General features: G+C 41.7%; 1 protein-coding gene across 13 annotated transcripts in view; it reads right to left on the bottom strand.

Annotated features, from left to right (window-relative positions):
- Window positions 1-581: 581 nt before the first annotated feature.
- Window positions 582-12,072, bottom strand: part of THRB (thyroid hormone receptor beta) — a 176,505-nt gene continuing 165,014 nt past the window's right edge. For all 13 annotated transcript variants that reach the window (XM_054816303.1, XM_054816297.1, XM_054816299.1 and 10 more), the window contains 2 exons: window positions 7,648-7,906; window positions 582-6,196 (listed from right to left, as the gene is read on the bottom strand). In XM_054816303.1, coding sequence (XP_054672278.1) covers window positions 5,955-6,196; window positions 7,648-7,906 — 501 coding nt within the window. In that variant the 3' untranslated portion in view covers window positions 582-5,954. The remainder of the gene's footprint in view (window positions 6,197-7,647; window positions 7,907-12,072) is intronic.

Here is a 12,072-nt window from a genome sequence, read left to right as displayed (position 1 = left end):
ATTTTGGATCCAGGCTGTAGGTCTTGCTTTTCTTGCTGAGGGGAATGAAAAACTGGAGGAGAAATCAAAACTGCAAAGGAATATGAGAATAGAGAGAATATCTGAACAAGGAGACCTTCTCCAACAGGTAGGAGACTGAGATATGGAAAGTGTGAAGAGACGGGAAGCCTACTGCTCCTGTCACACCAGCCCCGTCTAGACAGGGAGCAAAGAAGGATAGAATGGGTGTTCCCGTAAAAAATGTAATTGAGTGAGACATAAATCAAGAGTCAGTTCAGTGGAGTGAATTAAGTTTGGCTGATATGAACAGTGGGGAAGTGAAAAACCTTTGGCTGGGTGCCGGAGGGAGGGGAGGAGAGGAGGTAAGATATGAGGTAGGTGATGAAAGGGATGCAGGAGGTTAGAAATGTGAATAGGTTAGAGCCGACACAACATTATGCTCTGGGTCCTGCTTTTCCCATTCCAGCAGCTCGGAAGTGCGCAACAGAGCTGACGAAAGAGCCTGCAACAAAGAGAAGGAGACACCAGGACCACTTTTCAGTTATAAGCTTTTTCTTTTTTAGAATTCAAGCTTACACAGTTATCTATGCCCACTATATTCATAATTACATTTTAATATCTGCATACAAAAGCTATGTAAAAATTATTTTCTTCCCCCAAATATACAAATTTTCTCTTTAGATAGTTTAAAACATTTGTGATCACAGATTTTTTTTTTAATATATTTTAGCCTGAAAAAATATTACCAATCTAGCATAACTCTTAACACTGTTTGCAAAAAAATACATCATCCAAGGTACTTTGTTTTTTACCGCACGGTGTAATGTTTGCCTTACCTTCAGGGCACGAAACTGATATAAAAAAAATAAACCAAATAAGCAAAACCCACAAACCTTATAGACAAAGTAAGATGTCCTCCCAACCAACTTCATAAAAACAAATAAACAACCTAAACCACCCTTCTCTTCAAAAAAATTATGACTGACTAATTTGATGTATTTATGAGCAAAGTAAAACTGAAGAGTGCTAAGGAAGTAGGAAAAGAGAAGAAGAAATTACAGTATGTCAGCTAGTTCATGCCCTGATACTATCTTTACCAACATTAAATGTGTAATTAAATAAAGTGTCTTTTAATGTTTTACATTGTGCTCAGTAATTTACATAAATTTAATCTACACCTGGGTGCTGATGTAGATTTACATTTGATTGTCTTGTGCATAAACAAGGTTAGCTTTTAAAGAAGGTAAACTGTGCAATGGACAGTCACAAACAACTTATTACCTGCACAATATTGCTTTTTGAAGGCGACATCAGTCAATGTGGATACACACAAATAATGCATACTCTTTGCATTTGCTAACATCTATACGACACACTAAAACTTTGTGATAAGGCCAAACCTTTTTTTTTTTGTTTTTAATTTTAAAGCAAAAATATACCATAGTAAAAAAATGTGCTCACACCGTTTTGAGTCTTTAAGTGGAAAATAAATCTCTATCACACTAGAATAAAATTCTCTCTATAAAATTTAAATACGGATCACTTCATCGCTATATCAAAAGGAAACGTCTGGCAATCATTTCCAGATGATCACAATAACAAGACACATTAAGAGGTCCTGTTGCCTCTTCCTTTGCGAAAAGATAAATGTTGAACACTTTCAATTGCTCTCACAGTTAGAGAGGAATACGTTCCTTGGTTGTGGATTTTGTTTCTGTCAATGAAAAAGGTTTAGCCTTAGGAATGCTGGCTACATCTCAAAACCGTAAGACTGATTTTTATAATCTATGATTCATGCAGCAAAAAGTCAATATGACACATACAGGTTAGAGTTCCATAGCATAAAAATACATCACTAGCAATGACATGCTCCGCTTGTGATCAACAGCCCTGTCTTGGCAGATTTCTGATATAAATGGTCTTTCTGGACAGTTTTTTCCTCTTTCTGATGCCTGCCTCTGAAGAAGCAAGCAGTCTGCTCAAGGATGATTTTGGACCTTGGAGGTCTAACTCTAACATCTACGTTTTGGCAGAATGTAAACAAAAATCATTATCACGTACTATATATGTCATTATAAATATCATAACTTAACTGAGATTACACATGAAATGAATATCTAAATGCACGTTTTACTCAGGGCAAAACCGTGAACAATGACGATCAGGTTTGACAGGAAGAATCTTCTATGTAAGACTCACAACATAGACCACAAAGCAAACATGAGAGTTACATGGCACCATCAGAAACGAGACTCTGGACTGCACTGGAAAGTGCACGGTTATTTCACTCAAAAGGCCAGTTACTACAAAGCGTGCTGACTGCAGTACTGATGTTTGCCACTCAGATGGTCAATCCAGTGGCTCAATCCCACAATGGCTTGAGACCACTGATATTTAAAAGCAAGTATGTCTTTGCAGGACTAAGGTCAGTATCGACTGGTAGGAGTCTGCAAAGGCATCCTCACGTGTTCCAGTTTTGCTCTCATGATCATATAAATCAGGAGTCGTACTGAGGGAGTCAATGAAGTCATACAAAGTAAGACTGGTAGGAGATCAGAGGCCGTTAGATGTCAGTACATCAAATCTGTCAAACTAAGAGCTTGGTCTTAGTTTTCAATTGAGGAATACTACTAATCCCCCTCTGTTAATCAGTGCCAGATTCCAACTTATCTAAAAAGCTAGAAAAGTATGTTGACGTATGTCCTTTCTGCTTAAAGCACTGCCGAACCTGTCAAAGTTGGTTGCCTGATCTTTTAGCACTTCAGTCCATCTGCCATCAGCTGAGGAAGGAGGCCTGATTTTTCTGAACCCTGATTAACCACAACTCCAAACTGCATCGGCATCTTGGGAAGTCAGGCCATTAGCTCGGATGCCTAAATGCAGCTTTCATGCCTGAATTCAGACATCCATTTATGTAGGCTGTGTTTGAAAACCTTGTATCTTGCCACGGTAGACCCTGGGGGACCAGTACCTGTATGAGCAATGATTTTGACAGCAGCCAGCATGCAAAGTGTTAATTCTCAGCACTGTCTCAAACTGCAGTTCTGTCCGGGGAGTTCCAAGTTCTTTCACCTCTCGCTGCTTCCCCAAGTCAGTCCAGTAACTCTCTCATTTTTTTCTATCCTCTGATCTTATTTTTTGATTAATGCAGTCCTGACAATCCCAAGTGTTCAAAAGACAGTTATGAGGCCCCAGTAGTTACGAGCTAAATCACTGTTGTGTAGTGACTTCCCACCTAAATAATTAACATTTAGGCTACTGATTTTCTTTATAGCCTAAAGGATAAGAATTGTTGACCTTAATGACAGACAAACTCTCAAGCAGCACCACAACTCCAGGAACTGAAGCTCTGAAAAACACATGAAGCATCACAGACCTTGTAGTGAGATCATTGTGAATACTGCTATGAGAAATACGGATGTTTTTTCTCCCGCGTCTCATCTGCAGCACAGTCAAAAGCTTGTACCCTAACTCAAGCTCACATTTAGCAACCAGGTGAGACACTTGGAGTGGCTTCAGAAGCAACTCCATGCTCAGATGCATAGCAGAACAGAACTCCAAAAGACCTGTACATTTCTCTTCTCTTTGCGAGCCATTGTGGGTATAGATGCCAGTAATGGGTTACCTGGTTTTTTGCTTTCCCTGTATGCTATCAGTTCCCTATCAAGCGACCGCTGAATCAGGTATCTAGCTACTCTTTACTGACTGTGAATGCTGCTCATCTGAGATTCTGCATGAATACACGCGAGTTCATCACGTTGTCTGGCCTCTTGTTCCAAAAAGCAAGAAATTTTCTAATTCCTTGTCCCCAAGGCATAGTGCTCTACAAGGAATTTGGACAGAGACTGGTGGTGTTAACACGTATGCTTTAAGATGGAGTAAACACAGCCCACAAGAGAGGTTCTTCAACTTCAGGAAACATTTAAGAACAAATTTCCAATGGTCTGTCTCCCTTGCTACTGGCAACCTCCCCCCCAAACACTCCTTTATGTTTTATATTCTCACAAAATTAGGGATACAAACCCCTAAGTGATAACATCAGTGCTCACAACTCATCACAGGTGCATTAAAGAACAGGGAGAACAAGATTCCACATCCCTGAAAACATAGCCAATAGCACTCCAAATGTTTTATCAATGACGTAGGGGAAAGAGGGGTGGAAAGAATTTAACCCCTGGCACACACATACTGGGTCCCACCTACAAGATAAGTTTTCCTGAGTATCATGTTTTCATGAGGGGACAAACACATAACATATGGGTTTAGATACGGGCCATGAGCTTTGAAAGTCAACACATCCACCCTAACAATGCCCACTGACTTGCCAGGCAAATATACCAATAAATAGCAGAGAAAGAATCTGGTACAAATGAATGCACAAAACGAAAGAACGTGGGGTGTGAGGAAGTGCGAAATACGTGAACTAAGCCTCTGGTTCCCAGGAAGAACAGAAGGATGCTTTTGATGTATCATACAAATTCAGAAAATGGTTTAATATCAAGTTTATAAAACCCAGGGACAACACCCCTGAATGGAGATGGATGACAGAGAGGAACCTCTACCTATAATGCCCTCATCACCGGCCTCCAAACATTCCAGGATTGTGAGTACTGGCTTGCAGATTTCGGCAGCAGGACATCCTGTCATTGCTCAGTTTGGTTCCTGCTAGTGCAGTTAGTGGAAATAAATTAAAGGAATCAAGAGAGAACCTAGCCAAACGAAATACATACAGACACCAAAGAGAGAGAACCTAGCTGTTCAACACATAGAAACGCACACACGCACAGGAGAGAGTGAGAGGAGGAGAGATAGAAGATAAAAATATGGAAATACGTTTAAGACATCTGCTGAAGATTTGTAATTATATATATATAAAATTATATATATATGTGCATATAAACTTTATATATATATATAAAACAAAAGATTACTGCCAAGCAACACTATTTGTATTACTGGGATAAAGCTGTACAGTCTTGAGTGTTGTGAATAACACAGTTGGTTTCTGTCCCATCTGAAGGTCACCCCGTATGTTTCGTTCTCCTTGTCCTCATTCTGTGATCACTCACATCCCTGAATAACTCCGAGGAAAGCCTGCTATCCTGACAGAGAGCGTTCTCCCTCAGAGTGATGAATTTTCCATGCACCTCAGGAAAAGCAGACCTCTCCACTCTCAGGAAAAGCACCTCAGAGGATCAAATTCCACTCCTTACTCCAACAGACCTTCCAGTGAAGTTACCTGGAGTTTAAATGTAGTAAGAACTGAAGGATCTTACTTTCTTATACACATGGAAAAAAAAACGAGTCAGTCCCTTCTAACACTCTGCATTATTTTAAGTGCTTGATTTATGGAGCACAGTTAAACTGTATCTGCTGGAACAATCCTCAGATAATGATGGGATTGTGACGATGATGAAGATCCTAGACTGTAATGGTGATTGTTACAACAGAAACAACCATGAAGACTAGAAATTTCATCTCATGACTTGGTCACTTGTGCCCTGAAAATGAGGTAATACTAGACAGAATTGCCAGGGTCAAATTAAAAATAGCTGTTTTAACTCGGAGGCCAATTTATTTTCTGCCACTTCAATTTCTCTCCCATATTTTTCAAGCAATGATGTGTGTGAGCTGGTGACCACGCAAGTGCTGGTGAATGAGAGTGGTCTGTTTGTGTTTTCACTGTTAAGCTGTCAAAGCATTCACATCAAAGGACTGAAGAACAAATTGCAATAGTCACAAGTACCCGCATTAAAGGGATGTTTTCATCCATGTGTATAGAACCGCCCCCCAGCAACCCCAAACAAAAACCCAAACAAAAAACCCAACCCCGCCTCAAGAAACAGAAGAGAATGAAAGAAGAAGAAGAACGAACAGAGGTGAGAAGAGCCGGGCCATGGGATGAAATGACAGCCAGTAGTGCGACGGGGGTGCGGAGAACCGCTCCAGTCTCTCTAATCCTCAAACACTTCCAGGAACAATGGAGGGAAGAGTTCTGTGGGGCACTCCACCTTCATGTGCAGGAAGCGGCTGGCATGGCAGGCTCCGATCATTCGCAGGTCTGTCACTTTCATCAGCAGTTTTGGCCAAAAGTGTGCAACATGGTGTTTTCTGTAATTAATGTAGTGTTCAAATGCCAGGAGGAAACCCTCTTGACACTTTTCTATCCTCTCGACGCAAACAAGGCCTGGGCGATCTGTACATACAAAGAAGCAGAATTATCATTGTTACTTATTTACTTCAATGAATTCCTGATCATAAATCAATAGGAAAAATAGGACAATTCCATTATTAGGAAAGAAAGGATGGAGACCAAGGCCATCTGGCTCTACCACAAACAACTTCTTTGAGCCTGGACACCTCACTTATCAGTACTATCCCTGTTAAAATGAGGAGATAATCCTTCCTTTCTTCATCCTTTGCCTGCTTTGCCATTTAGAGTATAGCTGTTTGGGAAGTGTTTCCTTACAGTGACTACAGCAACAGATCTCTGATCTCAGCTAAGGCTTCTATCTATACCTTTCTGCAAAACAACTAATAAAGAACCAAAAAAATTTCCTTGTCAGATATCTAAATTACAGTTCTTTCCTATCTGTTTCTCTACAGTCTGATCAATGCTTTGATCAAGCTTTGGTCCACAAGTGAGCTGCAAAGGAAGCTGTTATGGAGCACCAAGGAACAGCAAAGGCCAAAAGTTTGGCTGACTGTCTCAATCAGTGCCCAGATGGTGCTGGGAAAGCTCCTTTCACAAGTCACTCTTCAGGAAACACTTCTGGGAAAGCAGGTCCTCTGAACCGCAGTTTGAAATGCCTATTCATGTATCACTCTGTAGGGAACTAAAAAGAAATCAAAATGTTTTGATTGGGAAGGTCAAGTGCTGTGCTGTGACTAATGTGGAAACCTTTCTGTCTCAGATGCAGTTAATGCTTGTAAATCACTGTCTGTGTATTGTTATTCAGTGCCCAATCTTCAAAGTGGTCTTCAAACAAAACGTTGACAAATCTGCCACTGCCCAAGAATGGAATTTCCTCTTTGGGCTGGCAGTCAGTGGAAGCATATTTGAACACATACTCCATCTGAGAAGAGAAGAAACTCTTTGGAAATCATGTGAAATAGTCTGTGCTGCTTCTGTATCACGCCACCAAGAGACCAGTTGCAAATGGTCCCGGCGTGGGGAAACAGCACAGCTCTCAAATGCCCATCAGCAAGTGGAGGTGCTGTTAAGTAGGAAAACAAGCAAGCAGGTCAAACTAAGCCTGTGAGACTGATGGAAATGGATATGAATTTTACTTCCCACCCAGTGCATGACAGTACCTAAATTATCAGTTTTTCAGTCAAGACACATTGGCTCAGGACCAGATCTTTTGGATTTCTGATGATCACCCCTGCCTCCTCCCAGAGTCCTAAACTGAGCAAGATGTGTTACCAAAGCCACTTTTATGCCCATCTCTCTGGATACCCCAAATTTTTTGCTAGTGCTCACCAAACTAATTCAAACTGCATGGGGATTTTCAGAGATAATTTCTCCCACATTACTCTAGTCAGCACTACAAGATCTAACATACCCTATTTCTTTTTAAAAGAGGCTTGTGACAAAGACTAAAGCGTTTCAAAATGGTTGGGGTCCCAATATATTTCTGTTCTCACCTGAGGACATGAGTAGAACAGCCTGAAGAAGGGCAACCTCGGTGTCATCCAGGTTAAATGAAGAAAGAGACATGCCCAGGTCAAAAATGGCATCAGACACTACGCCAAGACCCCCATTTTTCAGCTGGCCCCTTGTCACCGCCATCTCCCCATTTAGTGTTAAAGTCTCACTCTCAGGGTCATAGCGAACTGCTGCTCGGAGGGACATTATCTCCATACAGCAGCCTTTCAGAAGGATGATCTGGTCTTCACATGGCAGCTGCAGAAATGATAAAAAGTAAAGAAAAAGATGTATTTTTCAAACTGAGTTGATTTTACAAGTACAATAAATCCATGAGCATGATGTTGCAGTGCACACCCCAGGACACTACCTTGCACAGTGCAGGTACCCTCCAAACACGCTGCTGACCAAATAGTTCCAGTGTACCTCACAAACCTCCAAGACTGGCACTCCTGCTTCCAGAAACTGCCGGCAGGTTAACATCCCCCTTAGGGATAACCCCTCAGGTTAACACCCTTAGAAAATCTAGTGATGACACAGCTGTAGGGAAGAGACTCAACTTGCAGATGCACTGATGTCCATGGGACCGCTTAGTTTGTGGGAGCGTTATAAAATTAAGTCCAATAAACCTTAAGACCGCAGCTTTCCATTTTGCAGAATGTTTCACGAAGTGTGAAGGGTGAAGCAGACCGGCCAGGTGCCAGGTTGGTGGTAACATATGCTGTTGGCTTTGCCTCCCATCAGGGACAGATCTAAGTGAGATGGCTGAAGTGCTCACTGTTCTCAGCTGTTTACCCTTCTCTCTTCTATTGCTGAGCTCCCTCAGCTTACAGCTTAACATAACAGAATAAATTATAATTGGGGCTGGTACCGACCTCAGCCATCCCAGTTAAACTCACTGCCAGCCGTGCTTTGTTCTTACCTGACCAGAAGGGAAGACAGACATTTGGGAGGGTCCGTCAGAGTGGACTGCTTTTTAAATAAAAGCAATAAAATATTTTTTTTGCATCTAGAAGAGACATCTCTATTAGTGGGGCATGTACTCTTAATTCTCACTGCCCATCTAAACAACAGAGAACTTATTAAGCTATATTTTGCCTCTCTAGACTCCCTACATTATCGTTGGACAGACAGAAAATCTATGGTATAGCTCCAGCTTTTACGCTGGTGCATAAGCCGTGATCTTCAGGGCACATAGCTAGACTTGTCTTTTCCACAACATTAAAACAGGTAAGCTGTCTGAATTGGTGGAGGTAGGTTCTGTATTTATAAAGTGTCACCAGGATGCTGACATATTAGGAAAATGTGTTCTGTAAAGCATGTCTATGTTTTCATAGGTAATTCAGTGATAGCAAAAACCACCAAGACTATTCTGAGGTTGTCACTAAATGAACAGCAAAGGCTCACGTATATGAAAAAGCAACTCATTTCTACTTGGATTGAAAGGAGACAAAAATTCATCCATTCCTGATTCATACAAATTTATTATATTTACCTGACTTGCAATTCGAAATGAAAAAAAAAAACCAACCCACCAACTATAGGTTTATGTGGCAACTGTGTATTCGCAAAGCAAGTCCATTGATTTGGTGTAAAGTGATGTAGAATGGATGCCAGACAGTTACCTAATGCGAGTGGAAAGCAGTTGCCTGTTAGAGAAGAGTTTTAAGCACAAAGCCAGCCCCAGTCAGAAAAAGGAGTTAAATCATGCAGCTATTTTTCCTGCAATGCCAACTTCAGGTGTAAAGTGTTTGATACACAAGAAAAATGACTCATCCTGGTTCAGGGCAAATCATTTTCTCAGCTCAGCAGCAGCGTGGAGAAGGCTGCACAGGCACAGTGGCAGTCTTGCTACCCAATGACAATGCCACTGTTTGGCTGCTGAGACTGAAGTAGGGAAAGAAACAGAGTAAGAAATAAAAATAAATTTAAAAAAAAAAAAGATGTGTGAGAGCAACCATGAAGAGATATTGGAATAGGTAACTGCAGAGAAAAAAGGGACATGAAAGAAAGGAAAGGAGAAGGGACAAGAAAAGAGAGATGAAGAAAAAAAGACTTTTTCCTTTTCCACCAGGAAGAATGGTGGAAGAGAAACAGACAGATAACAGTAGGGAAGATACTTCTCGACACTTCAGCTGTTTTATTAGTGAACCATTAAATCAATGAGAATTTCTCTTCCTACTTGAACCTTCTTAAAACTTCTTCATGGTAGTGGTGATCTGACTATGCCCATCTTTCACCTGCTTTCCTAATTCTGAAGGGCACATGGGACACCTGTTTCACGGATGCCAAGCCTCAGGTCTTATCTGCCAGTAGCAGCAGTCACCAAAGACAAGGGGGCTTGAACAGTCAGTTCTGCTCCTGACTAGGTTTCAATACTATATTCATCACTTGGGCGTTGCTACCAGCGCACCTTCCAGGAGTGGGGTCAACAGATGTGACTGATACCTGCCACATGTTGTCCTTTCCTTCTCTCTCTGCAAGGAGAAAAAGCAAAAGGCAGGAACCTGAGGTGCTCACCTTGGCAGGACGTACTGCAGCCACCGCATATCTAACGCAGCACCATGCAGCTGAGCTACCTAGAAAAGTATTTACACAGCCTTACCCAACATGCAACCACTGATGCCTGTGACAGCTAAACTCACATCCGACTGATTAAGTGCTCCTCAATCTTCACCTCTGAAGCAGAAGGAAACGCAAGAAGGAAACAAAAGCAGAACTGCTGAGAAGTAAATGAGTTTTTCTTACACTTCAGCTACTCTGAGATTAGGTTCTTGCTTTGAGGTACAGGCCGATGGATGCACGTGAACTAAGCTGGGCACTCACACTGCTTTGCTGGTTTGTGCATGTGTCCAAAGAAGAGAGAAAGAAGGAAAAGAGGCTCTGGATATGTAAGAGGCCCTGCCCCTCCTTCACAGAGACTACACTCTCAGCCTGAGCCTCTGTGGCAATTAATAAAGGGGATAATGTTTACATGCTCTGCAAGTCCTATGGGAGAAAGGAGGGCTTTTTCCCATAAACAAACCCACAGCCTACAGAGTGTTGCTTTTAAGAAAAAGATATGGGTTAAAAAACATAAATGAAAGAAAGGTAACAGGGTGGTGTCCCTTCAAAAAGGAGAAAACATTTCTAATTTTCTTTATTCTACAGCAGGAGCTATATGACAGCTCGGAGGACAGCTGTCCTATTCCTTTGCATTCACGAGGAGCTGTCCCTCACTCTGCCATCAGACCTTGCTGTATACAGGTGTCAGGTTTACACAGTGGCTCAGCTGTAAACAAAGCCTGTCCTAGCTGAGCTGCATAACCTAGGGAGGTCATCCCCAACGACACCTTGACTTCTTCATCCATGCTTCCTGCCCAGCTCTGACACAAGTGGGCCCACGGTAGCCAGGAGGGGTAAGAGATGTCAGATGGGCACTGCGGGCTGTGTGTGACTGGCAAAGCTTTCTAAATTAAAAAGACTGCCTTGGTACATCACTGCAACTTCCCACCAACAAACGCCAAATCAGAGGAGACAGATTCCCTCAGACACTGAATGCTGCAGGGGCCTCTTGATCTATGGACACATTCCTTGTATTTTAAAATCTTCATGCTTGGCCACTATTTCATGCTTTCTTGGCTGATGGAGCCAATGCTGAGGTTAGTCAGGGAGAGCTATTTACACTATGCCAGCTATTGATATTTACCTCTTCTTGTTCTGTAGGTGCCAGAGGACATAAATAGCTCCCCTTGACTGACCTTAAAGACAAGGTGCCAGCCACAGGAGAGTGAAATGCTATGGCTGCCTTAAACTTCCTTCCTGACTCATGTTTATTTATTAGGAGGAAACACCGTTACTGAGTTAGGGAACTCATTGACCACGGTCACTCCCATTTTGAATGTCATTCACTTTGCATTTCGTCAGCAGAGTCAAGTGCCACTCTGCAGCATGGGTGAGCAGGCAGGCATCCTTCCATGGCTGGATTGAGGATATTTCCGTACTAAAAATCCCATAGTTGTGGATCCTAAGGGACTCACAAGACTTAAAATTATTAAAATTATTAAGATTATCAAGACTGAAATACTATTTCAGGCTGTGGTTCTGATAACACTTTTTAAGTTAGGAAAAAATATCATCAGCCATTGCATCTGGTCCTTCAAGAAAAAATGATACCTCAGTGTAAATGAGATCAGTCTAGGGCCTCTGTATTCCTTAGGTGCACCAAGTCTATTTGAGTCTATTTACTGTATATTTTACATGTGAATATCTACCTGGAATGACAATCCATTACTTTTACAGACTCTTTTATGCACAACCTTGCCGTTCAGGAAAAGTATACCTAGGGAATACAATGAGGCAAGCACCATTCCTGGGTAGGGACGCTTTCCTGAATTTGAAGAATTTGTTACTGCATAAACTAATACTGCCACAATACTGTACCT

Source organism: Grus americana, chromosome 2, assembly GCF_028858705.1.
Source record: "Grus americana isolate bGruAme1 chromosome 2, bGruAme1.mat, whole genome shotgun sequence".
Taxonomy (NCBI): Eukaryota; Metazoa; Chordata; class Aves; order Gruiformes; family Gruidae; genus Grus; species Grus americana.
Note: the sequence above shows the minus strand (reverse complement) of the source record. Positions and strands in the feature narration are given on the sequence as shown.